Genomic DNA, 27134 nt, shown 5'->3' with positions numbered 1-27134 from the left:
GTCTGGATACTTACATGAAAGTGGAGTCATGGACTAGCAATCGAGGAACAGAACCAAACTATGTTGCCAAACACATGAACACTATTTCTGATATTAAAATTCAGTAGATCTACTGTGGAAAACTACTAGTTACTGTAAACCTGAAGATAAGTGCAACAGAATATATCTTTCTGCCCTAAATTCTGGAGATGGATTAGATTCTTACAGCCTTTGATATATTTAAAAAAAAAAAAAAAAAAAAAAAAAAAAAAAAAAAAAAGCTTCAGTTATGTGTAAATGGCAGTATCAGAGACAATTTTCAAGCTTCCTGCACACACATCCCATCGTCTTCCCACTTTGCTACTGGGCAAGATCTCAGTAGGCAGCAGGCCAGAAGGGAGCTGCACTTCTCCCCAAGAATCTGCCTGAAACACCAACACCTGAGACTTGTGAGCCCCAGCCCTACAGCCTGGGTGTCATCTCACCTCTTTAATCTCTGTTTGGATTAGGAACTCTACAGCCTGTCCATTATGCTAGAGAATGTTCCTACAGCACAAACAGCAGAGGCTGAGGCTGCCACAGGAAGATGTAGTCTGTAAGCATACAAGAGTCATGCAATTGATCTTTTAATAGATACGAGCCACCTGCAAGCTAAAATCCCAGCAAAGGCTTCAGAACTGGGAAGAGAGGTATGGGAAACCGAAGCAGGCTGCTCCCCGTATTTGCCCCCTGTTGGGATCCAGGAGTGTAGCTTTGGCAAACAGCATGTTGTTACAACTTGAGACAGATGGAAATGTGCTTACTTGTCAAAGCTGTTATCCCCAACGAAGCAAGAAATTATGTTGTCTCGAATGCTCCACGGGTAAGGAGACAGTGAAAGGTCCAGAAATAGAACAAAACTAATAATATAAAACTAGGTTTGGAATATGAAATGAAAACTGTCTTTTGAACAGGGGGTTGTTTCTTCTTAGCAGATAAAGTAGGATTTTTGTTATTTTTTTTAGTTACAATAATATGAGTATTACAATAGATATGCATTGTCCTGATGAAGACTTACCCGTTACCCCAAAAAACTGATGTCTGTTATACATTATTATGAACCAGGTGATTTTAGTGATTGAGGACTCCATAAATTTGGTCAATATAATATATTATATATGATAATATAATATAATAATATTGGATGCAGAGCTTATAAAGATTATTTGAACTCTAACTATAAACCAACCAACTAATGAATGTGTTTAAAAAAAAAAGTTTATTTTTGAAAGCTATTATTCATATCTAATTTCCTTCATAAACCAGCAACTCTTTACAAGTCAATTTAATAATGAATCATACCTTTTATTTTAAAGCAAATTTCACAATACAGCTCAAGAAGAAAACCAACTTTCAATTTCAGCAGCTCTATGTGTTTCTAATACTGCTCATTTCTTTCTGTTGAAATAAACACTCACTCTTTAGCACCACACTTTTGTTCATTGTCTACTGAATTCACATCAGAAAACAAATGTTAATTGCATCTTTTCCATCATGGCAGAGGATGATGTACAAATGGAAAGAAGTTTTGCTCTATGGGTGCTTAAATTAAAAATAAAACTTTTGATTTTTTAAAATGTCAATTTAATGTTACCAAATTCTTTAAGTCTCCACCTTCCATTAGGAGAAAAAATGAAAAAAAAAAAAAAACTGTAATTAACATAAAAGTGTTATGATTCCATTTTAGCAGTCATTCTTGCACAAGAAGCCAGAGACATCAGCTTCAGATAAGTTATAGCAATAGCAGCATCCGTCATTCCACAAAAATCACATTCTAGCCCAGCTGGAAAGGGAAGTTGCAAAATGCTTCCGTATGAATTAAAAGAATCTTTAAAACCTTTTTAGCTTTTGTGTTCTGAGTCTTTAGAAACTGTTATTTCTTTTTGAGGTTTGGTAGCCTCATCCATCAGTTCCTTCAGCTGCCCAATCTGCTCATCGCGGAAGTCATTAAGTTTTTCTTCTGTGAGCTGGATGCCAAATACAGTCTTTTCTCTTGAATTTTGTTTGTCCTCATTAATTTGTTGCCGTATCAGTGCCGCGTAGTTCTAACAAAGAAAGAATACAAAGGTCACAAAAATGACAAGTGCAGGATGTCAACTTTTTAAATACCATTTTACCATAGTATCATACTCTTACATAACCTTCTATAATAGTCTATTTACACCAAATGACAAAAAAGTATACTTTCTGTTAGAAAGAAAAGTTAAGAAATCTCTAACATCTGTGATCAATTTTAAGTAGATAGTTTAAAATACATATATAATACAAGTACTGCCCCTAATGATGGGCTCTGCTTTGCATCACTCCAAAGTGGCTCCCATCTGGACCTGTCACCCCTGGCTCTTCTTCCCCACTCATTCTCTAGCTGAACAAATCTTCTGCACATGCCAGAAAGCCACAGTAGTTATGGCTTCACTTCGATTTAAAGTGTAAAGAACAAAAATTCAAAACTGGACCCTGAAAAATGCTGGGGTTTTGTTTGCTCATTACAGACAATGGTTCTCACCTCATTTTACGAAAAGGCAATGATGCCCCCATGAAAATATCTTTCCGCCTTTACAGAAAGGCTGGAAGCAGAACAAATACACACTATAGCTCATTTTCTCCATCTACAAATCCAGCTGAGAAACAAACAAATCTCAGGATGCCTCGTTGTTTACACATTATTGTGCTCTGAGAAATTCATAGTTTTTTCTGATATCAGGGATCTGTGGAAAGGCACTACATGTCTTGCTGGTACGTAGTTCTGTAATTTAAGATTCAGCTTCTGTATAGAAGATGCACCATTTTTCTAACTGCACATGAGCTTTAATTCAGATGAAGTTCAGAAATAAGCTGAAAAACAAAAAAAAACAGCCTGCAAACACAGCAGAGCCACACTTAGTACATGCACAGCACCAGAGGTGTTCTCCCTTGCATGGATGGCAAAGAGTGACAGTCAGGGACTACTTCTGCACCTTAGGATTTTTTTTTAGGTTGGTTGGTTTTCTGTTTGTTTGTGTAAGAAGCTCTGATAGTCACAATACCTTGTCTGAACCTGCTGTACCCTATCAGGCATTTATATGAAAAAAAAAAAAAAAAAAAAAAAAATCAAACCAAGCCAAAGCAAAATCCACCATGTTTTTGCCTTGTATATGACTTACCCCTTGTATATGACTGCCACCAGAAACAAATAAGACCAGAATCAAGCCCAAGTCAAGTCAACCTCTCCTGCTGGTTTCAGTCAAAAGACAACTATTTATCTCACGGTATGTGGCCATCGGTGTCACAGACACTCGGAGTCCCTCTCCTTGCAGCAAATGTCCCAGGCTGAGAGCAGGTTATGAGCAGCACAGGGTGCAGGCAGCCAGGTCCCTGCACTGCCATGACACACACGAGGACATGGAAGCTCTCCTTGCAGGCAACAAAGCAAGGCAGATGCCCAACCATTAGCCTGCTTTAAAATCCTATGTCACTGTTAAATACATAAGCTTGTGTTTGCTACACAAACTCAGAAAGCAAGTATTTGCTGTAATCAATAACCTTTCTTTCTGAAAATAAATTAATTTCCTGAAGTGAATAAGCGGTGTTCCTCTTCTGATTCATAAACTTTCACAGAATGCACAAATTCATCAAAAGGGCATGGGACAGGCAACATCAGAAGTTTTAAAATACCACACATTACAGAAACGGTGTAAGCCTTGCTGTTTCCAAAGTTTAGAAAGAATTAGATACAAAAATAAAAGTGACAACCACACACAAAAAAAGAAAAGCCCCATTCCTGACTGCCAGGTGCAGACTGCCATCTTGCCCAGTACCTGCTGGTAGATCTGATATGTTGATAGGAAATGTTGATAGGAATTTGTGATTTAATTGTAAGATTAAATGGGTTAAGAGCTTGTTTGCATTGGGAGAATTGCAATCGTCTTTCCTATCTTCTTCAGCATCTTCCTCAAAGGTAGGTGTAACATGTAGTACGTTACATCTTAAACCACTCCCAAAATCTCTGAAAGGCTTTCATTCATTAAGATAGAAACATTCAGGATGGATATGCCTATTCACAGTAACTACCTGTATGGTTCATTTGGCTGCCAGATTTTCTCTTAAAAAGGTCTAAAGATTTTTAATCTCCCTTCTACGTGATAAGCAGTTAAAGTATAAAGCTGACGTTTTTGTTTCATCCAGACAACCATCTTCACTTGCAGCCGAACTAATGACAGCACTGATCAAACAGCAGCATTACTGGGGCCAGGTAGGAAGCAGCTGCTCTGTGCCCTGTTTGTTTAACATCTCAGCCAGGCACTGAAAAATGGTATCAGCTTATTTTAAACTGATTTCCCAAGGTGACATCGAAAAACAAGCATGGCCTGGCAGGCCACCCTCATCGGTCACCGTGAGTTAACTCAAAATCACAGCATTTCAAATTCTCGTTCTGCTGCTAGGAGCAAAACCAAACACATGCTGACAGGACTGTGGCATGAAGAAATGATGATGTGAACAAACAGCACAGCAAGGAACGACCTGTTCTCATCTTAACAGAGAGATGCTGAACGCATGATTATATGCGCAGATTGCTGCAGGTGATTTACTGTGTTTTTACTTAAAAAAAAATAATGTATTTGTTTTGTATTCTGTTAAAGTAATTAATTAACAGTAAAAGAAAGTCTTCGCAGAAGTGAATTTTAAATGGGGAATATACTTCGTGAAACTCCAGAGCATTTTCCTGTGATTTTACTTGCAGCTGTAAATATAGTTAGAAATGTAAGAGCAATACCAGAAAAAATTTACCACACATTAGCTCAGCTTAATGCCTTATTTCAATGGATTTTCATACACTCATGTACACATAAAACCGGAACAACCTACACTCCACCCTTTAAAACCACTTAAAATATCCCATTAAACTTTAAGAAACTGTATAGTTACTCATTCAAATACAATTACTCATTCAAATAAGTTAGTCGATCTGAATAAACAGCTATTTTAAGTCACACGTCCTCTAACAGGAATATATTAGACAACTTCACATCACCTGTCTTTGTGTAAAGGACACGCCGTGATGACTTCAGACAAAGTGAGAATCTACTAGAAAAGGTGGTGAGTAAGCCCTCCTCCTGCTTTTTAAAATACTCAGTTGTATTCGAATGATACCAGAAAGTGACATATTCCCTGCAGCACTCAGGGTCCCTTATGTGGAGAGTCAAAGCAGTAGTTGCTGTAAGAAGGGCACAAGAAGAACGAAGGCAGGCAGGTACCCAGCGCGGTCGTGGGCAGATGCTGGAAATGTCAGGCATTTAAACCACCTGAGCAGCCACTATGTAACACCAGGCCAGAGGCAACCCCTAGCAAAGGGAGCTGTTCACCAGCATTCAGCACTGGCTTAACGCTGCTCCTGCTGGGCAATGCCATGGGATTTCACACGTAACATGGAAAACAGCAACATCCAAAAGGTTCGAGGCCAAATGTTTCAGTCCTATTGCCACAGACAGCACTTACATTCAGAGGCTAAAATAAAGCCTCTAAAATCACATTTAAATGAAGCACTAGAAACAAGCTGATCTTCATAAAATATGACTAAGTATATACCCGTTACATTTATAACAAGTCAGAACTACTGGCAAGCTTATTTATGAGAGAAATCAGCATTTTGCCTTTTGTTTTCTTGTTCTAGCATCTCCTTTATTACACTGCAAAATCCATCAACAAAATGCTTAATATCTACTAGAAAAGGAAGAGTTGTGTTAAGTTACACTGAGTTCTCCGGTTTCCAAATCAGGAAGAGTTTCCCACACCCCAAAACCCCAGCACAGCCCTTCATCAGCGGGGCTGGGCTGAAGCAGACGGAGCTGCAGACCTGACATAGCACCAAGGCTAGCACAGGCTGCAGCAGGTAAGCAAGAGGATGTTCCTCAAGTGCTGTCTTCACACAGGTCCTAAATAATATGCTTACCCTCCCTGCATTCATACATAGACCTCTGCTGCTTGAATTCAGCAACACCATGAAGCACATGACAAAAATTGCAGTTCCTTCTTATCTTTACAGAACTTTGAATTCCGTGGTATTTTAATTTCTGAGGATGAAAGACCATGTCACCATTTCTGATGCACAGGGGTAAAACAGATTTCTCCAGTACAAAGTTACAGTTGTAATGACTGGAAACAGCCAGAAAAAAAGTGTCCTAAAAGTTGAGCTGGAAAAAAAAAAGCCATGAGAACTTTAAGAACACCAAGTTTTCCCTGGAGACTTGGGAAGGATGCTAGAATATGTGATTATCAACCAAAAGTTAAGGCTGGTGACCACAGCAACACAATGATGCACACACTGCAACTATACTGAACTGTCTTGGGGTTCGTTGGGGTTTTTTTTGGTTGCTTCTTTGCAGTTCGGAAGGAGTAAATTAAAAAATGTTCAGCTAAAATGGATCCAGAGAACATAATTATGCAATACCTAGTAATCAGCATGGAGAATTACTATTTGATCGGGAAGGTATAAATAGACTCCTTTTTGAACAGAGTTTACTAATGTTGTTAAACTGGAAGAAATGACATTTGTTGAGAGGAATGTGAAACAAGTTCAAGGACCAACTCAGCTTTGCTTGTAGCTTAAATAATATGTAATTTTAACATCCTTTTTACATGTAAGACTTATGAGATCATAATTTGAGATAAAAGTGGAAAGCCCGTGGCTTGACCATCAAGGTAAACATACACGTATACCAATTCTATTCAGGCAAAAGAAAAAAGGAATGCAACACTGTTACAGTTCATCAGAGTGACTCCACTGTCACTTGTGGGAAAACAAGCTGTGATTAATCATTTCTTTCTGGATGTACAATACCGATGTAAGTACTGTGCCTCAGGGCCAAAATCTAGGTCACTAAAAGCTTTTTGCACCATCTGGTCACAACCACAGCCTTTGAGATCCATTCCACTTACATTAATAAGCTTCATCGCAGGCCTTAAATAGAAAGCTCGAGCTCATTCTAGTGAAGGAGAGAGGAAAATTCAGCACATACTGGGTAGGAAAAAACAACTCTTTAGAAAAAATGAATTGACCGATTAAGTTCTGAGAAGAGCTCAAGCTGCAATGTAGATACGGCACAAGAAGTGGAGCAGAAACAAGAGATGGGAGGTAAGCCAAAAGAGACGGTCGCGTGAATGGGTTCCAACAGCTCGCCACGCTCCTGCAGTGGTCTTCTTTCCTTGGACAGGCTGCAAAATTCAAACTGTAAGCTCCTACTAAGCCAAAAAATCTTCTCTTATGTAATAAAATTCTTCTCTGAAGCATAAACCAGTGTTTGAGAAGCTTTTAAGTTGGTACTTGGAGACAAAAATACTTGAAGAGAAATACGTTAAAATGCCATTGAACTGAAGGACAAAACACAACAAATTATTCAGTCTAGACCGTATCTGTAAGAATTACGATGAAATTACAGCGTTACATACGACAAGCCCTAAGGCTGTTGTGACTGGACAAATAAGCAACAGACCAGAAATGTCAAACTTCTTTCAAGAACATGGTTTCATATTTTTAAACAAATCCTAATAAATCCTCAACTATTTGAAAGATGGTTATTCCCTGACTCAGTTTATATTTTGATTTATTTTTTAATGCTGCGTGTGGCAGCTCTCAGGCTCATTAAACAGAGCTGTCCTGTGCACTTTTTTCTACTCCTGATGTTTTGTCTGGCAGATCTCATGCTACAAACTCACAGAAAAGTCAAGGATTTATCACATGCAGCTAATTTAAAGCAGGGTAAAGGAAAAGACCTGAAGTGATAGTCTCAGTACATACTTTAGGAACGTAACTTGTTCTATACATCCGTTATACTGTAATATTACTATTTTAATATTGACCTAGAAAATCCTGGCAGAGTGGTTTACAGCAGGTAATTCCAACACAAACATCAGCTTAACAAGTGAGTAGAGACATTTTAGGTTTTTTAAAGTAAGACTGTTTTAGCAACATAATCACACTACAATTAAAGCACACAATACAGACATCACCTACAGACTTCTGTACCAATTCTCTAAACAGGAGACAAACAACTGATTTTTTTTTTTTATTATTATTTCTTTGAGAAGTATAACTTCCAGATTTTCAAGGAAGACAATGATTTCACATCTAGATATTTGCAAAAGGAAAATAAAGCCTGTTTCCAAGACAACCACGTTAGCTTCTAGACTGCTAAATACTAACCAAGAACATGTAGAAGATTACATATCCCAACTGATGACACTTGAAAGACTCACCATGCATGTTCTTCTACTCCGTTTATACCCAGTGAAGCACTTCAGTCGTACAGACACATACAAAAGATACTCAGCATTCTTATTTTTTCCATTGCTCATAGTCTTGCACACTCATCAGAGCCAAAGTTTTCAATAAACTAACGATGAAAAACTCAGATATAAACAAAATTTTAATCCGCAAATAGGAATCTTGCACTGATTTCAATGACACCACAAATAACCTTCCTGCTGAAAGTGCACTGAATTTTTCACTGTAATGGACCTGCAGAAAAATAATGTGATTGAACGAATTATGTAAAAAACCATGGGTGCTATTTAATAAGCAAACCAGAAGGTCATTAGCATAAAAGTCAGATCCATTCCTCAGGACAGACAGAAGCATCCCCAGTTTCAACAGAACATTTTTTATGTTCCCTGTTCCCATGCAACACACCGGTCTCTCTCCTCATTTAGCAAAGCAAATTTGGCAACAGATAATCCTGAGTCAAAGTCTGTCCCAGAGGCTCATTTCCTTGGCCAGCCCTGCCGTGGTCCCTCTGATAACTACGGACAGACACAAGCCCAGCCTGGCTGGAACTACCACCCTGCAGTAGCTCTTAAAGCAGAGTCCTTCAAGTTTATCTACCTGCTTCTTCAGCAGAAGTGTACACACACGTTTCAATGAGTGCTCTTCACAGAGCACTGTGTAGGAAACCAGCCTTCAATAAAAGAAAGCCTGAGTACAGGTGGACTCACAAGCTTTCAGGAATAAGAAATATATTGCCGCTAGGAAATGCAGCTGAGTTCCTATAAGGGTGCTACTTCGACAAGTTGGACATCCAGTCTAGTCACTTTTAAAATCCTACTCTATAGAAATAACTCCGTTAGTTAATCACAATGATTTGGTTAAAGTTCAGTCCTTCTTGTTTTCGAATAGCACTAATACAGTATTTCTATGAAAATAAATGCATACTGATATAACTGATGTTATTTAAGACAACTACAACATACTGGCTTGTATCTGTATACTCACACTTGTGGTAAAAAAGGTTTATTAACGCAATTAGCATGTATTTAATAAAAGGCAAAAAGATTAACTCACTAGTCTCTCTGCTAGACCTGAGGCATATTCTTTTAAAGTTCTTGCTGCTGAGCAACAAAAGATGCTAAATGACGTTCACATTTTAGCCCAGAAATACATTTCGTATATACATAAACTTACCACCATTTAATGAAATTAATAAAACCGTTTACAAAACCTTCTATGCTCTTCCACACAATAGAACAAATCACAGCACTTTTTTTTTTTTTTTTTTAAACTGTACTGCTCTCAAAATTGCAATAAAAGATTCTTTACTCTGTTTTGCTTTTCTTAAAACAGGTCGATGTAATGCAGCCAGAAAATCTCCTGATATGAAGCTGCAGACAAAAAGATCAAAGAAATTAAAAGTTGCCTTTCTAAACATAATTCTAAGATAGTGATGTGTTTTTTTTTTTTTTTTCTGGTTTCTTGAGGTCAAGAAATTCTAAAGCCTGCAAATCTATGCAACCTACCAGGGTTTTTAACTCGCAGTCTGCAGATTTCAATACAACCTCTGAACTGCTTCAGAAGTAGCCAGAGAAGTTTACTGAAGAAAGCAAGTGTGCTATGGCCGTGTTTAAGAGTAGCTATAAATGAGTACGCATCTCTACTGACTACATCAGAGCCCCAAATCTGGAAAATGAAAAAAACCTGTGTAATCATCTGCAATCCACTATCTATTTATCCCTCTACCCAATGGCTCTGATTAGGAGGATTTTTATAGCACCTCTCACTTTACAGCAAGTATGGGCTGAGCTGTCACGGAAGAGCAAAAGACTGGAAGGATTACGTACAAAAGGAAAAAGGAAAATTCACTTATCGTGGAATCATAGAATAATATTCCAAGTTGGAAGAGACCCACAAGGATTACAGTCTAGCTCCTGATCTGCTGAACAAGTTTCAAAATTCAATAAAGTACTGTAGGGAGAGCTAATTTAAAAGTGCTTCTGAAAAACTCCATAAAATATTCTGTACTTTTCTTCCATAAAATATTTCTGTACTGTTCTTCTGAAAATCAAATATATATATCAAATTCATGCCTGAACATTCTCCAATAATCTCTCATACAACGAATACTTCAACTCATCTAAATCTTCTCTTACTACTTCTTTCTTGTTTCTGCCACTGTAAAAGGCTTTTCTACTATTAAAGGGAGCTTGCTTTGAATTATCAGATGAGAGGGAAAACAGGGTGGGGAGTAAGAAAGGTACGGAAATCAAGGAAGCCAAATCGTTCAGAGTTGTATTTACTTTGAAATGAACACTCAGTTACCAAACCTTAATCCTTCACGACAAAAATTCAGGCTGCCTGCTTATTCCTAAAAATTCTCACGCACTTGGTATTCCTCCTTTCCTCTGTGCAACCAAAGGCTGTCCCCTACCAAGCCAAAATACCCGTCCGACTGGAAAACAAAGCAATTTGCTTCTATCATTTAAAGGAAAAGACAATAAGAAGAATGTGAAAACACTAAAGTCAAGAAAACATCAGGGCAACCTTTCAGGAAAGCAAATACACCCTGCGGAGATCGGTCACACTGGCTTAGTCCTGCTCTCTGGTGCTTTCCCAGCTGAGCGCGACGCTCTCCAGCTTCAGGTGAAGAGGTATTAACACTCAGAGCAGGAAGGGGCTGCCTGTATGTAAGATAGCAAGAATGGAAAGTGAGGTGTATTAGTTCTACTTGTGGGTCAAAGATTCCTGAGATAAACTACCCCTGCTCTGAGTTAAGTGGTAGCATTTACTCGTTTCGGTGTGGCACATCTGCATCCCTTTAAATTTCTCTCCACACTGATACCAAGATGCTTTTATCATTAGTGCCAATGACAAACTGCTGCATTGTTTTATTTGTACTGTATTAGGAAGCATGTCCTTCTTCTGTTGTGTATGACGACCTGGAAGAGAAGAGTTTTCAATCTGACTACATAGTAAGTCTACAAAAAAATCTTTAGTTGTCATCCAGTGATAATATGAATAAATAGCTTGCCTCAAGATTTCTACTAGGTAGAGAGTATTTAAAATAGTGAGAGGTCCCAGTTTGTTTCAAGACTTCTCAATATTAAAGAATTATCTCAACTCATATTAGCAAGGCTTTTAAATTACTCCAAAGTTGCTTAAAGCAATTCAATGCTATTTTAACATTAAAAACTTGAATTATTTTTGATCTGTTTATACATCAATGATTTCTATTTACTAATCAAGAAAAAAGTGGAGAAGAAGGCCTGATGTGTATCTCAAGCTCACAAGCAGGTAGTTCTCACTCTCCACTCTGTAGGGTGGCTTTTGGACAACTAAATGTGTCTGCTTTGTAATTTAGGCACAGGATTCCTACAGCACCAGACCAAGACCTAGACCTAACACAAAAAACTCAAACAAGTTACCTACAGCCACCAGCAAGGTAATCGTGGATAACACTTACATCACCTACCAGAGATGCTTACCCTTGAACCACACTGATGGTAACTTACGGGTTTTTTCCATAACATGGCTTAACATCTACTTTTAATGTCCTAAAGCAGGGCGACACTGAAAACAAAACAGAACACTGGTATGAAAAAGAGACACTAGGAGACCGATTGCTCTCATGTTTCTTTTGCACACTGCTTACCTCTAAATGAACTTCAGGAACGTACGTATCAGAAATGAAATCGCATCACTACAACAACACAGGCTCGGTCAGGAGGATTTGCCTAATACCCTACCAAAAAAAAAAGTGCCAAGCTCTCCTAAAATAAAGCTTAAGAGAGATGGTAGGGGGTGGAAGAACCAACGACAACACATCTTTTAAGGCCTTTTGTTCTGTTTTGTTTTCGGTTTAATAGATTGCACTTCGACAACTTGTTTTGGGGGTGAGGATAAAGACTGGCTGCCTTCTGAATTTCAGCCAGAGTGAATGAACACACTGTCAATGCTGTTTTGAGAGACCAATTTGAGACATGGTTATAAAACCCAAACATTTTATTTAGTTAAATATGATTTAAGCTATAGAAATGTAAAATCCCTTTAAAGCTAATATATAGGTTTGTAGGCATATCCTTGTACATATTTTCCTTTTCTTTTTTTTCCTTTGGCAGAAAAGCAGTGGGATCATTTGTATTCTACTGTATTCATTTATGAGAAAAAACACCAAACAGATCTCCTTATCTTCACTGAACTGCTTGTTATACCTGCTATAGGAGTGATTTTAAAAATAATAGCTTTGCAAAACACCTTTCTTCGCAGAACCCAGCACCACAATGTTTTATTTCCTCAGGTGGGTGTTGAATTTCCCTAGGAAAGTTCTGCCACTAGTGCTGTCAAAATTATCACATGTATTTGAAATAGCTTTAGGATCCTATCTTCCCTCACAAACACTGCCTACAAGCATCTAGTCACAAACGAAAACAAACAAAAAATACTCAGGAGAAAGGAAACCTTTGGCAAGTAACTAGGTAACGTGCACTGATCCTTTGCTGTACCAAAAGCTTTAATCAGGAAATGGGATATGCTGAATAGCACAAAGGGCTTGAGAAGTCACCTAACCCAACAGATTGGGAACATCTGAAGGTGAAAAGAAAAGACAAAGCCAAATACAACAAGTTCAAAGTGCTCGTTCATACTGCAATTAAACCCATTACATGCTGTTGCATGCTTTCTGTTAGACTACTGAATGCGTTCAAGTGAAGCCCTGGTAGATATCAATTTAGCTAATGCATCCTCAAACTGTAATGCCATGAAAGACATTAACTGGAACCAGGTCTCTGATATCAGGGAATTGATTTTCAAACCAAAAAAAAATCTACACAGACTTGTGCACCTAATTTAAACCTACCTATACCTGTTGCTGTGCTCTGAAAGTTTGAATTTGTGCAAATAAGTGCACAAACGATACATGGAAAACAAAATAAAAGAAGTTAACAGCGATGAAGACAGCACTTGCGTCCTGTATAACACTGTTTTCCAAGTCCTTGCTAACTGCCATAAAGGTTTTTTCATCAGAGCTGTGCTTCATAATAACACTGTAACCCTCATTGTTTGTATGTTGAAAACCCACATAATTTGTATGGCTGATTTTGGTGTCATAATATGAAATGTCACATACTAGCGCATACCAAACATCATTGAAACACACAGCCAACACACATCAACATCGTCACATTACACATAAACTAAACAAATGATTAAGCAAAAATGAACACAGCACGATTTCAGTTCTTAGGGACGTTGTTCTTGGACTGCAAACAAGCAATTAGCTGCCCCACAAAGGATGCTGATGTGTGCCAGTGACCGCGTACCTTGAGAGTACCGAGTTTATGCTTGTACTTTAGCCCTACTTTGTTGTGAATGTTGATTTAAATTACGGCTTTCTGATTGCTATCATTGTAATTTATTTTGCTTAAACTCCAGAAACTTCAGCAATTTTCCCAGCTAACACCAGAAAACTATGCTTTAAGTCAAATCTCTTCTCCATGTCCTCTAAACCAAACTAAAATCACATGGACAGATATAATAGTATGGTTTGTATGTCAAAAAACAAGTACTATAAGCACCACAACAACATGCATTTCCAAAAGTAAACTCTTCAGATAAGAAAACACAGGTAAAATTGTAATCTTACCAGAGTTAAATTACACCAAGGTTGTGCCACACACACACACAAAAAAAAACTAAAACATTTCAAAGTTCTATCAAAGATTTGAATGCTATGAAGCAAAAGCAGAAATGACTTCCTGCTGTTAAATGCTTAAATATTACATGCAATTAATCTCATTAACTGAAAAAAAAATCACATATTTAATGGATAAATATGACAGATCTCACTAAAACAATTTTTTAAAAGAAGTTGGAAACTAAAGCTACTTTCCAAGGTCTTCCCAAACTCTTATCCAATTGTTTATTCCTTAACAGAAGCAGCACCTTCCAAGTGCCAATGGCAACACGCCAACAAAATTCCTCAGGTTTGCTCTCTAGGCAGCATTGTTGCAAAAAGTACCCTCGGTCTTCACAACAGGCAAATTATTGAGTCAAGCACACATTCGGTAACTAAGACCAGAAGTTTGGAGCAATTCCATTTAGCAAAGGTAAAATGAAACAGCAAGAAAGCTAGGAAGCACCTAACAGATCCCATCCCAACTTCTGTCCCTATTTCAGCCAGCAGTGCCAGAAGCCACAGCACACTGGAAAGGTGCTTATTTTATCCAACATACGTAACAAAACTACAGTAATTTCAAGACTGTTTTCCTTACTAGCCTAAAAGCTCTTCAGACAAATTGGCTTCCTCCAGGTACTGCTGCATACCTGCAGTAATTCCCTGGCAGCCACCAACCTGGTGCGCTTCATTTGTCCCTCGGACTTCACTCACCACCCTGGCATCACCGCTGACCCGGCCATCTTCCAGCCTGAGCGACCCACAGTGTCCTCAATGCCAGACAGCTCTGCCATGGTGAACTCGGGGGAAGGGAAGCCAAAATTGGCCAATATTTTGTGACTGAACTTACCAATCAGGTGGCCGCAGCTCACATACAGCAGGCAGCACAATGCCGCTGCTGCCCACGGAAAAGATTGCTGGAGCTTCAGAAGGAGCCACTGAAATCATCGCCTGACTTCCACATGCTTTGCTGCTGAGCATGACCGTGAAATACTCAGAGAAGTAAGGCACCAAGCCCCTGAAATATACCACACAAACACACGAATACAGGGGGGAGAAAATCCTTAAGGGAAGGAATAAGTTAACACCTAGAAAATTCAGCGTGTAAAACACCCCTAACACGGAATAGTCAACACTGGGTCATGCTGCAGGAAGTATCTTCAAAAGGAGAAGCAAGGTGGTTCCGATGCCAAATGAGGTCAGACAAAAAAACTTTGTCCTGAAGACAATGTGAACTAAACAAAATGCAGAATGGAAAATTTGGAAAAACTTAAACAAATTCAAGCGCAAGGTTTAGAACCCTAACCAAGCCCATGTTATCCTTTATGAAAACAGGTTATTGGTGAAGTAATTATTAAATGAATGCTGATAAAAATACCTTGAATAGGTTTTCAAACTACACACACACAGAGCATCGCAGAGTATCACTTTAAATACAGTCAGTGGTCCCATTCCTGTCTCGATCAATTTGTTAAATCCTATTTCAGACCTTAAGCTTTGATATAGAGCCAACCTCTACAGCTTGATGGACACATCGGTCACAGAGTACCTCAGAAACACTATTCCTGATCTCCCCATTTCTTATAAAACATCTTCATAGCTGTTCATCCAGAATCAGACAACATACACTCAGGAGAAGGACCTGTAGTTGTCAATACTGACCTTTCACTTAATCCTTGCATTTTAATTGTTTCATGGCTCTCCACTGGACTAAAACATTTTAAGCATGCTTTTATTTACTTCTCCATTCAGAATAAATCAAATCCAAATGACCACAGAAATCAAGTTTACCACTGGAAAAACATACACTTAAGATCATTAAAACACCCTAGCTTTGAATCATCTCCTGCACAGAAAGTTAAAATTTAAGAAGCAAAGCAGAATGGCAAACTTTCACCTTGCAGTTACAGCTCTGTCAGCCAGCCGAGGGCTATCGATGCTCTAACACCAACCACGAGGGCTGCAGCAAGCGGGTGAGGGCTGCATCTGGGCAGGCTGCATCTGAACATGCTCTACTCAGATCCTGCAGGTTCTCGGGCTCCTTTCTAGCTAAACTTTTAGAGAACCCAAACGGTAATGTCACGGAGCCCCATGGATCAAGTCTGGAAGGACGGCATCCACCACCTCAGTCCGGGGTCTGCCATTCTCAGCCACGTTTAAATTCCCAGCAATTGTGAAATCAGTCTTCTGCTGCAGGTGTCTGCAGGGACATGACAACCTCTATCCACATCCAAACATCAGCTGCTAAAGAAAAATGGTGCATGTGTTTTTGTTTACAGTTTGGAGATGGCAAAATGGCATTATTCACAACCCAGGCCATCTCATCAAAGAAGAATCCCTTTCCAAAATTAGAAAGGACAAGAGTACTCTTGCCTAGGATTCCTTATTTTTAGGGCACTGCTTCCTAGTACTTTCTTGGCAGATACACTAACAACTTGGCCTGTTTTTTTTTTCAATATGCCTCTTAAAGTTTTATATGGACATGTCCTGCTGAAATTCATTGAGACTTGGGCTTCTAAGTCACCTGCCTTGCTACAGGCTTTCAGCAATCTCGGCACAGGCACCTTTGTACCACAGAGAACCCCTCCATAAAGATGCTCCTGGAGTCCCAGGACTCCTGGGTCACCACCTACTCAACCAAAACAGTGCTCTACACCTCTACACCTCCACGCTGAAGACCAAAAGCAACTTATTCTGTGTATTGCCATCTCCCCTGCCACAGGATTTAATGCATCAGCAGGAAACAAAACTTTAACCAGCTCCTTCCTAAAAGATAAATATTTAATTGTTTACAGCATAAGCTGTTCTCATCAAGGAAAACAAGGGCAGCACCAGGCAAACTGCCATCAATATTCCTAAGAAAAAACAAGGTCCACCACAACTACTTTCCTCTATCTGGTCCATGTTGGGAAACTGGTCTCCTGCTTTGGAGTGGCATCTGCTGGCAGACAGGCACTCAAGAGAAACCAGATTCACCAAGGACAAAGTAAATAAATCAGCATTCACATTATTCACAAAGTATCTTTCATTTCCTTCTTGACTGAGGACACGATGTTTCTTCTTAACAACGTAACTTCTTTCAGTTATAATGCAATGATGGTGGAATTGCCATGAACCAGAGTGACACCCTTAACACTACCCATGAAATTTCTTTTCACTAGTCAATTAGCAGCAGAACCGGTGGGAAAAAAAAAAAAAAAAAAAAAAAAAAAAAAAAAAAAACACAGCTACACAAGATCTCATCCTTGTAAAACCACTAAGGACATAATACGTATTTGTTATTTAATTAAAACTCTTCACATCACGGCTCTCAAATCCTTACAATGACTCACCACAACGGGTGTTAGAAACCTTGCCAGTATGCTGAGAACACTGAGAACAAACAACTGGATTTAAAAATTCAAGAGGTCAAGAAAACAACTGGATATCCTGTTCTGCTGTACACCTTATATTGAATTCTAAGCGTTAAACCAAACTTAAACTCCTGTAAATAAAGTACATACACAGAGCAAGATAAGTCATTTCCACATGAACCAGAATACACAAATGTGCTTGTAGCACAGCCTAAACCCGATCTACACTTTTCTTGTAAGCCACAGTTCCTGTATCTGTGTCAGACTACAGCTCCTTGGTCTAAAATATCACGGTGTTTCACTGACACGTGCCTGTATGCATTCTGGAATGGACAAGAAAAAAGTCCAATATTCAGTTTAAACATTTCAGCCATTTCCAGGAATGAAAGCAGGAATAAATATATATACATATATATTTATTATTTTACCTTTTGAATAAAACTTCCTACTCTTAAAAACACCATGCAATACCAATGTACTTTGCAACAGAATCTAAAATTTGGTGGTTTTTTTTGTTGTTAGGTTGTTTTTTTTTGATTGGTTGGTTGATTTTTTAGGTGAAGACCATACCCATACTGGGCTACACTTCCAGAGACATAATCAATTTAACACTCAGCGGATCCTTTAAATAAACTAGACTAATTAAAAAAGATTTGTGCCTACATACTGAGGCTCCATCTCCTCCAGGCACACTATGCTGTGGCTCACTGTGGCTGATGAGGATTTTTAATGACTCTTCTCAGTTGCCAGATCAGTTGGATGGAACCAGTTCAGGAAGCTACAGTGTAGGTCCATCTCCTTCCCGACACCCCGGGAGTGAGATAAGGTGTGCTTTGATGTCACTGAAGTAGGACATCTGACACCAGATCCGCAGGCCAAGAACAGGATGGTTATCCTGCAGAGGACACCTGCTGGAGAACCTAGTAGTGGTCTAGATTATGAGGTGAGAACTTGGAAATACTAACTGGCAAGGGAATAAAGTAAACAAAATGCTACAGAGCGTACAAAAAAAAACCATATATCTATTAAAGAGTACAGGAAAATGTAAGTATCTAAGGTAATAAATGTGCCATCAAGGCTTAAAGAGGAACAACAGAAGCAAACCTATTGCATTGGACCATTCAGTCACAAAATGATGAGGAAAAAATAGTTCGAAGAACTCCCAGAACTTTCCAACTCCAGGAAAAAAGGGACTCTTACCACATCAATGTCTGCTGTAAAAGTATTAACACTGTCACACACTGGCAGTCTACTAAGTTTCTAGAAGATGATGAGGATTTTTTTTTTTTTTTTTTGCATAAAGGCTAGCTCAGGGTGCTTATGTCAGGCTGGTTTTCTGTAGCAGGTTTGGCTCAACTGCAAATCCAATTGTGAAAAGCAATCTGAGTGAAAATCCTACCAAAATGAGAGACCAGAGGGAGAGTAACAGAGGGTGAGTAGGAGCACATTACATGGGATATCACTGCAGAGAGGTAAGATATTTCTCAAGTAGAGAAAAACAACCACGGGCTCCAGAAAAGCAAACTACAGCACCAACAGGGAGCCAGAGAATAGCGTGCCAGACAAATACTTTGAAGCATAAAAGGGTGGTATAGGTCCCCTTTTCTGTGACAAGGGATCAGAGAGTCACTAAATATTGCAAACTACTCAGGTTGGTAACAGCTTTTGCTGCTGGGGAAGCAAACTACACCAATGCAAGTCAAAACCAGAAAGCACCGCAAGAGACAACTATAGCTACATCAGGTGGAAAGCACGGAACATTTTTAAAATAAAAAAGCCTTCTCAAAATCTGCAGCAGTGGTTTAGTGAATACATATTTCAAAACACATTTTAACAAGAAAGGAATCTGTGAAAATTCAACTTTGTATCAGAAGATTCAAAGCCCTACTTGTTCCTGGTATGGGAACGCGCCTTATAAATTTGAGTATTTGCTGCCATCACGCGCACACTTCAAGAACTGCAGTCTTATGAAGGGTACTCACTCCTGATGTATCAACAAAGTCAAAAATCAGCTGACTACATTATAAGGGCACTGCAGCCTGAAGCTTGAAAGTGCCAAACCCTGAAAAACTGCAAATATAATACTAAAATATTTATTATATTTTTATTTAATATTTAAACTCAATTCAATTCCGCTATGCAACTGTAAAAGGCAAGAGACCAATTATGTGCTAAGTGATATTTGGTGGTCTACAGAAAATAAACCAATCACTCTGATTCACCCCATACCAGCAACACAGTTCCATACCTCCAGTCAGGCCATCTCAAAAGAAACAATGGTGATGGGGGGATGTCTCAAGTCTCACCCTCCTACCAGGCCTCAGAAAAATGGGAAAACAAATTAGAGAACGCTGCAGTGACCTAATCATCTGCCCATTTCCTCTAAATTATAGAACAGAATAATTCAGGAAGAAAAAAAAAAAAAAAAAGCATAAAACTAGTGTATCCATTTCATGTTGTCCAGCAATTCCCACGTAGCAAGAGAATAAGCATCTACATTTTATGGATCAGTTGCTAGTCATTCTTGGAAGATGGGTGCAAGATCAATCTTAGAAGGTATTCTACAGCTTTACCTAGTTAAGAGAAAAAAAAAAAAAAGGCATCATGATGTCTTTTACGTTACTCTGCTCTGTTGTTCACTAACATCCTTGCAAGAATAACAACAAAAAAATGGAACATATTAACAAGAGCATATTAAACTCCTCACATAGCCTTAAGATATAAAACTTAGTTAAGTCTACTTGCAAGATTGCTTGCAACTTACTTCTAGTATAATGATCATTTCATTAAAAAAAAAAATCCCATTAACATTACTTCTGGAATTAACCTTTAAGAACCAGCAAGTCCAACATTTTGTCAGACTTAAGTAAGATTTTCAAATCACAGCCTTCAAAAAATGTAGTTTTTAATTAACAGGCACGGAAATAAAAATATTTCAGGATATTTTTTCTGCTCAGTTTATTCCAAGGAGTGAGTTGCAGTATAATCACTAGGATATCAATTAGGAGATATATAACTGTAGACAGAATCAGCTTCAGCGTTAAAACAGCCAAAGCTTTCAGCATCATGAAAGCCAGCAAAAAATAAATAATAATAATAAAAAAAGATAAAAATGGTGCTAAACACAAGATTATGAAGCTGAAATTTGAGGTTGAGCTTCTTGCAAAAACACAGTTGATTAACTCACACTACTATTAGTGAACTGTATAAAAGAGCCTTGACCCTTTAATGGGTTCAAACACATTAGCTGTATATTCAGACATGCTATATACAAATCTGGGGCTTTAAAAATCCTCCAGTTTGTGTATCACTTGTGCAGATACCTCAGTATGATGCTGAAAGGTAAAAAAACAGTTCTGCAACAATTATTTAGATGTGCTCCAGATTCCATTTTAACTCACAGAAAAATATCAATTTTGTGTCTACACAGAACAGAAAAGCACATCCATACAGTATAGGCAATTACAGCACTCATAATATTATTGCAGTAATTACAAAATATGGTACTTGACAGCACTTGTGGAAAGTTGGCAGTGTTTATAGTGTTGATAGTGGAAACGCATTGAAAACACGGTAACACCTACCATGCTTACAAAACACTACAAGCTGACAATATTCACACAAGTACCAAACAAATGCTGCAAGGAAGGTCTCAGTGAAATACAAACAAGCAGAACTCCTGATAAATTTGCAATTCCAATTTATAGCCAGTTTGTCTGTTTGACCCACTACAAAGTCATTTGTCGATCAATTGTCCTGTTATCATCTCCACCTGAAAGCCCACACTGATAAGGATTTTTTTAATTCTACTGTAAAACACTTATGTAAGAAAAACAGACACTGCTAGAAGAGCAAAATGAGGACAAAATAATCTGAATACCCATCTCCTCTTCTCTCAAGTCATAGAGGAAACAAGAAATCTAACTAGACTCGTACACATACAACTTACAGACAACTTTTAAGACTTATTTTTTTTTCTGTAGACCTGTACTGAGTTAAACTTTTTGAAATGGCTGCCAAGGAACTGTGAAAAAGCAGAACGAGGTTAATTTACAGCAATGAAATAAACTGTTAGATTAAAAACTACTCAGGGATCTGAGTGCACACCACTAAAATCACTGATTCCTGACCACTACAACTTCATTTTAAAAATAAGGAGACCCTCAGAGTTATGTGCTATTATGCATGTAATTTTTGCCCTTAGGCTATTTCCTGATTTTTAACCACATACACAAGTACTACGATACGCTACATAGCATGGTTATGCATATGCTGTGCCTCGCATAGCTTGGACAGAATTTTATACAGCCACTAGATGGAAACCTGAATTACTTTTTAAAAACAGCAATTCTGCAAATGTCATTGCTGGTTGTGTTTCTACTGGGTCTGACATTATTGCTAGTTTCTTATTTAGAGATCTAATCACATGCTGACTGTCACAAAGCTGTATTCATTTTAAAAGTGTCCATGAGCAGGCACACACAGAATTTCCCCTGATGTCCTTGAATCTGAAAGCACTAACGTTTCTATGAAGTTCCATCACTTCAGTGGCATTCACCTCACAATTAATTTATTATAACCTAAGGTGACTGGTGTACGCAAGGGGTATAACCTGAAGTGACTGGCAGCCGTGGCTGTCTGATGAGACCCCAATGGCTCAGATGTTGCTTCTGGCTGTGTCCAGCTCCCAGGCTCTCTGCAGCTTCCATGGAAGAGGAGCAGGTCCCCACTCCTGCTTCTAAACCTGTATTGCAAGGAGCACTGAAAGGATGAGAGTAAAGCCACAATATCAAAAGGATGCTTCACCGTGAAATTCTGTTATAGGGATTTTTGGGTTTAGTTGTGGTCAAAAGGAGCTTTACACATGAAAGCTGGCTCAGGGCACTCACCAGATCATGGGTGCTGCACCCAAGGGCCATCTGACAGAGGCAGGCTTCACATCTGACACCAGAGCAGGACACCCCTGGCAGTAAGGCAGAGCAGGGCTGATTCCCTGTGTCCAGCTATACCCAAATCCCACATCAGCCATAACTACCCAGCTCTCAGAAAAGTGAGAAGTTCCTTCCTGCTTTTTGAGAAATATCACAGAGAATCAAGGAAATTGTCTCCAATTTTGTGCTTACAAATTAAGACCCAGTGAACACCCTAAGTGGGGGCTAAATACGTAAGTCTCAGTAGGAATTTACTCTTAATAAGAAGGTTTTCATCCAGATAGCCATAAAAATCACTAAAAGCAAATTCCAACGTATCCGGTAATGTTACAATGAAATACTACTCTTAAATCCTATTTCACAGTTTTTATTAAAGTCATAAAATGGGAAAAACCTTAAAGTCATATTTCACTTCCCCCAAAAAATGTATTTCTTTGTCAGGCAAAGAAAAGATCACTTATATAATGTACTTCAAGGAAACTCAGAATACAGAAAGTTAGCAGCAGTTTCAGACTTATGCAACCTATAAATTTGCTGAAAAGGCAACCCACATGTCCCACTCCTATCCCTGTCTGATTCCTGTACTGGCCACAGCTTCCTCATCCACCCACCCAACTTTGGATATTTGCTCTTCAAATTCTCTTTTCAGCTTCTTAACGTATTTTTCAGTGCCAGAGGCTTAACACAGATCAAAAATGGGGAGGGAGGATCACACCAGCTGAAAGAATTAAGATGCAAAACTTTCAGTATACCCAACCACCAACAGAGATGCATCATGACAGCTGTGTCCTGGGAGACATTATGGGTCCATGCCACAAATCATCCAGGCAAACCAAACACAGCAAGCGAGAAGGTTGAAAACAAATTTGATGAATGATAATTATTTTTATCACACCTGATATCATACTGACTAGAAAAATTAGCCATTCTTGAGAGGCTAAGTGACCAGCTCCCCAGGTGGAAAGATACAGTTCCACCTTCATTTTTCCAATACAATGCCTGGACATGTTACCAGGAATGAAAAATGGTCACCTTCCTTCCAAGCGTACAACAGCAGATGCCAGCTCCCAAATCAGTTGCAGTTAATTTGAAAGCTTATGAAAAGGCTCTCTGAGTCAAGAGAGGCCAAAGCATTTCAAAGGCAATTTATTCAATCTCTCTGATGTGAGAAAATGTCATGTAATTCTGCAGGATGATTCTGCTCATCTCAGGAAGTCCAGACCTTCCAGCCTACAGGGTCAGACTTTTTAACAAGGTAAGTAACAAATGACCTATTTCCAACTCAAAAGAAGAATTAACCTAAATGATGTAAAACAAATGATTACCTGAATTACTTAGCTGAATATTCTACACCATTATCATTTGTAACCCGGAATGAAGTAATCAATATTATCTTAATATTACCTATTCTTAAGTATGCTTTCTCATCAGCTACCACACAATTTAGATGACTTGAATGAATTCACTTACCATATCTGTCAACATTAATTCAATAGCATTCCAAGGTAATAATCACTATCAATCTAATTATATCAGCCACCTCCTGTAAATGAGTACCAATTATTTTAATTAAAATATTAAATATTTAGAAAATAGAAAGGAACGTATATTAATAATTTATATACTTAATTTCAATCTACTTGAACAACCATGATTCCTGAAAAACAAAGCTTGCTTTCTTTGCATCTCCCCTTCCTACTTCTCAGCGGGTTTCAAGAGGCAAAGCATTAATCTAACAGCAACGACAGGAAAAATGCAATTTTTGTATTGTTCTATTATTTTTATAACTTTTTATGTACCTGCAGACTATTTCTACCAGTCTTATTTAAGAACTATTCCAAGAATATTCAAAGAACAGTTTCCCCATTTTGTAATTTCAAACCGGTCAGTTTAGATTCCCCATAAAAAATGTCATTTGTGACCTGCCCAAACTGGGACAGAACAATAAATCCCTCACTTTTTCTACGTACGAAACAAGGAGATCCTTTCTCATCTCCTTTAATGGAAACTGACACTGCAGCAACATTAGGGCACAGACAAGTTGTTCTAGAATCATTCACACACCAAGGCAATTATTAATTGGGTGTCTTTTCACCTCTTTTTTTCCATTTCTGTTTAAACTTCATCTCAGAAATCTCTCTTTAACCTTCTACTTGTGTTTCTGCGCCCTGCACGTATACTCAAAATGACTGTACCCCTGTTAAGATTACACATCATATTGGAGTCCTCATTCAAAGTCAAGAAATGTCAGTGCAATCATCCTATCCACAACTTCTGGTCTATCCTATGAAGAATATACATTAGGATGCACTATCCTTACATAAATTCCTAAATACTATTTTTCTGTAACATCAGACAACGTGTCACTTTGTACCAGATAGCATGCATGCAAAAAAAAAAAGATGTGAGGAAAGAACTTTTCCCATTGAAGTTGAATATTTATAGCACTGAACTGCAACCATTAAGGTACATGAGTACTTTAATGAACAAGCTAATCAGGAAGAAAAAAAGCTTTGCATGCAATATGCCAAAATACTGTTATCTGAGCAGTAACTTTGTTTTTCCCCAAAAAAATGGTTAAAACTGGACATGAAATATAAACATTTTGCATTAATGTAGCAGTGATTTAAGGTTTTTTTTGTTGTGTTTTACTCTTCTTTTTTTTTTAATAAAAATAGATATGTAGACAAGAAATACAAAAATGGTTCATCTACATGAAGTAGCATGTTACAGCTTCAGCATCACTGAGTGAGCAACACACACACCCTTCAAGAACTGGGCCTTCACAGGTACGCTGCTGTGTTTTGCAAGAACTGTTCTGGAGCCTCCAGTCTATTTCTGATCAAAATTTAAAAAGAGTGTCCTGGTGCCCAAGAAAGGCAGAAAGAGGACTCCAAAATGAAGTGGAGCATCTTTCTCTTACCTAAAGCAAGTATTCTACAGGCTACCTTCCTCAGCTTCCTAGTTCAAGTCTTCAAGGTACTGCACACCACAGCATGTTGTGAGAGGCAGAGATTCCTGCAGGCCAAAAATCTGGAAGTCTGATTTACAGATTTCCCCCATGAAGTAGATAATGATTTAAGGGAGAAAAAAAAAAAACAAGAACAAAACAAAAGATTAAAGGAAAGATGAGAAGAGCCACATTAACTACATGCTAGCATCTCGCTAAAAGAGAGACATACTTGTAAAGTTCTTTACGCTGACACTCTCAAAATAGTTATTAAATTAGCTTCCTTTCTTTGAACATATCATAACTAATAGCACTGCATGCCAGGTTTCAAAATTCCACTTCTCTTCCTTGTAATCTATTTTTTCCCCAGTTTTCCCTGTAACCTACTTTTAAAATACTTTTGAGAAACACATTCACAGAAATGGCTAATGCTTCTTCAATTTAAACATTGTCTTCCTTTAAAAAAAAAAAAAAAACTATTTCAAAGAAGATTTTAGCACCGAAAATAGTTAACGTGCAACTTGTTTTTTTAGCTCATTAAAATTGGAGGCAGTGATGCAGAAACATTTTGGCAATATCAAATAAACTGCAACTGAGAATTATAATAGCATCAGCCATTTGAGAAAATGATACAAAATTTCCGATTTCAGCATCTATCAGTTGGCAAGAGGCAATTAAAATATATTTATTCATTTCCCCTGGAGAGAAAACCAGGCAGCGTTCTCCCTGCCTGCTCGTGACACCCCAGTGCAAGGCTAACGGAGCTGCTTCGCCCCTTGTATTTTAGCTACCCCTGTAGCTAAAAGCAGAAGAGATGGCTGGGCCAGGTGTCTCCCCGTTACTCTTCAGCTGCCCAGTCTGAAGCCCTGCACACTGCCCATTCCAACCAGCTCCCAGAAGAGAGGTCTGTTGGGGACTATTAGTGCGCTAGCACCTGCTAGAGCTGAGGATCGTGGAGGGAGCACCTCGAGAGCCACCTCCTGTCCCATGAAGCCTGTCCCATCCCAATTACTTGGGCATTATCTGCCTGTCTCGTCCCAATTCCTCGTGCGCTATCTGCCTTGTCGTCACTGCCATCCGGGTCACGGGGGGCAACACTCACTTAGGACTTGCTGCCTTAGGAACCACTCTGCAAAGCGAAGAACATTGCTCAAAAATGACCTGAAAGCTCACATGGGAGCTATTTACACATACATATTAACTGTATTTATACGATTAGCTGCATATGGAGCTATACATACACATCTGTAATAACATATTATATGCAAATCACACGTGCGGCTGCGTGGCTGCCGTTTATAATGCATATATAGCTGGTTATATGCTTACAAACATATCGTCAGCTATACGCATATGTGCATACATAGCTGGTTATATGTTGATATGCACAGAGCTGCTACGTTTATCCACACATACAGCTGACGATACGTTTATATGCACACAGCTGAGGACACAGCCGCGTGCAGGCGGCTCCCCGCACACGGGACGAGGAGAGCAGCCCCCCGGGGCCGCCCCCTGCCCACGGGGCGCCCCTCAGGCACTTGCCTCCCATTCCCGCAGGAAGCGCTGGGCCTCAGCCGGCCCCACGGCCCTGTGCCTCCTGAACTCCTCCCTCACGTAGCGGTCGCCCAGCTCCCGCAGGGCGGGCGGCAGCGCCCGGTGCAGCCGCAGCAGCCGGCGGTAGAGGCCCCGCGGGCCGCCCGGCCCTCCCGGCATGGCGGCGGCGGCCGGGCCGTGAGGCGGAGCCGCTGCCGGCCTCCTACCGGGCGGGGCCCGGCCGCCGGAGCAAGCGCCGCTGTCGCAAGGGGGCGGAGGGCGGGTGAATAAATGGGGCTGGAGGGGGTGGAGGGGATGTGGTGTGAGTGAGAAGTCACTGGAAGGGGCACACGGGCACACGAGGATCGCCTGGTCCCTTCAGGGCTGACCGCAAGCTGAAACGTGTCGCCGAGGGCATCGCCCAAACGTCCTC

General features: G+C 39.2%; 1 protein-coding gene across 1 annotated transcript; it reads right to left on the bottom strand.

The window, feature by feature from the left end:
- Nucleotides 1-1218: 1218 nt before the first annotated feature.
- On the bottom strand, nucleotides 1219-26908 carry SDHAF3 (succinate dehydrogenase complex assembly factor 3). The gene is made up of 2 exons (XM_082753216.1): nucleotides 26711-26908; nucleotides 1219-2063 (listed from the first exon to the last, which is right to left on the bottom strand). Exons 1-2 carry the CDS (start codon nucleotides 26879-26881, stop codon nucleotides 1860-1862), a joined length of 375 nt encoding a protein of 124 aa, XP_082609342.1. The 5' UTR covers nucleotides 26882-26908; the 3' UTR covers nucleotides 1219-1859.
- Nucleotides 26909-27134: the final 226 nt, after the last annotated feature.

Source organism: Aythya marila (assembly GCF_965140915.1).
Source record: "Aythya marila genome assembly, chromosome: 2".
In the NCBI taxonomy this organism is placed as follows: Eukaryota; Metazoa; Chordata; class Aves; order Anseriformes; family Anatidae; genus Aythya; species Aythya marila.
Note: the sequence above shows the minus strand (reverse complement) of the source record. Positions and strands in the feature narration are given on the sequence as shown.

What these genes read in the sequence shown, in the direction of transcription:
- SDHAF3 (XM_082753216.1), bottom strand. Translation starts at nt 26,881, where the DNA reads ATGCCGGGAGGGCCGGGCGGCCCGCGGGGCCTCTACCGCCGGCTGCTG. An exon ending in GCTTCCTGCGGGAATGGGAG is followed by an intron (nt 2,064 to 26,710) that starts GCAAGTGCCTGA and finishes TTTCTTTGTTAG; the next exon opens with AACTACGCGGCACTGATACG.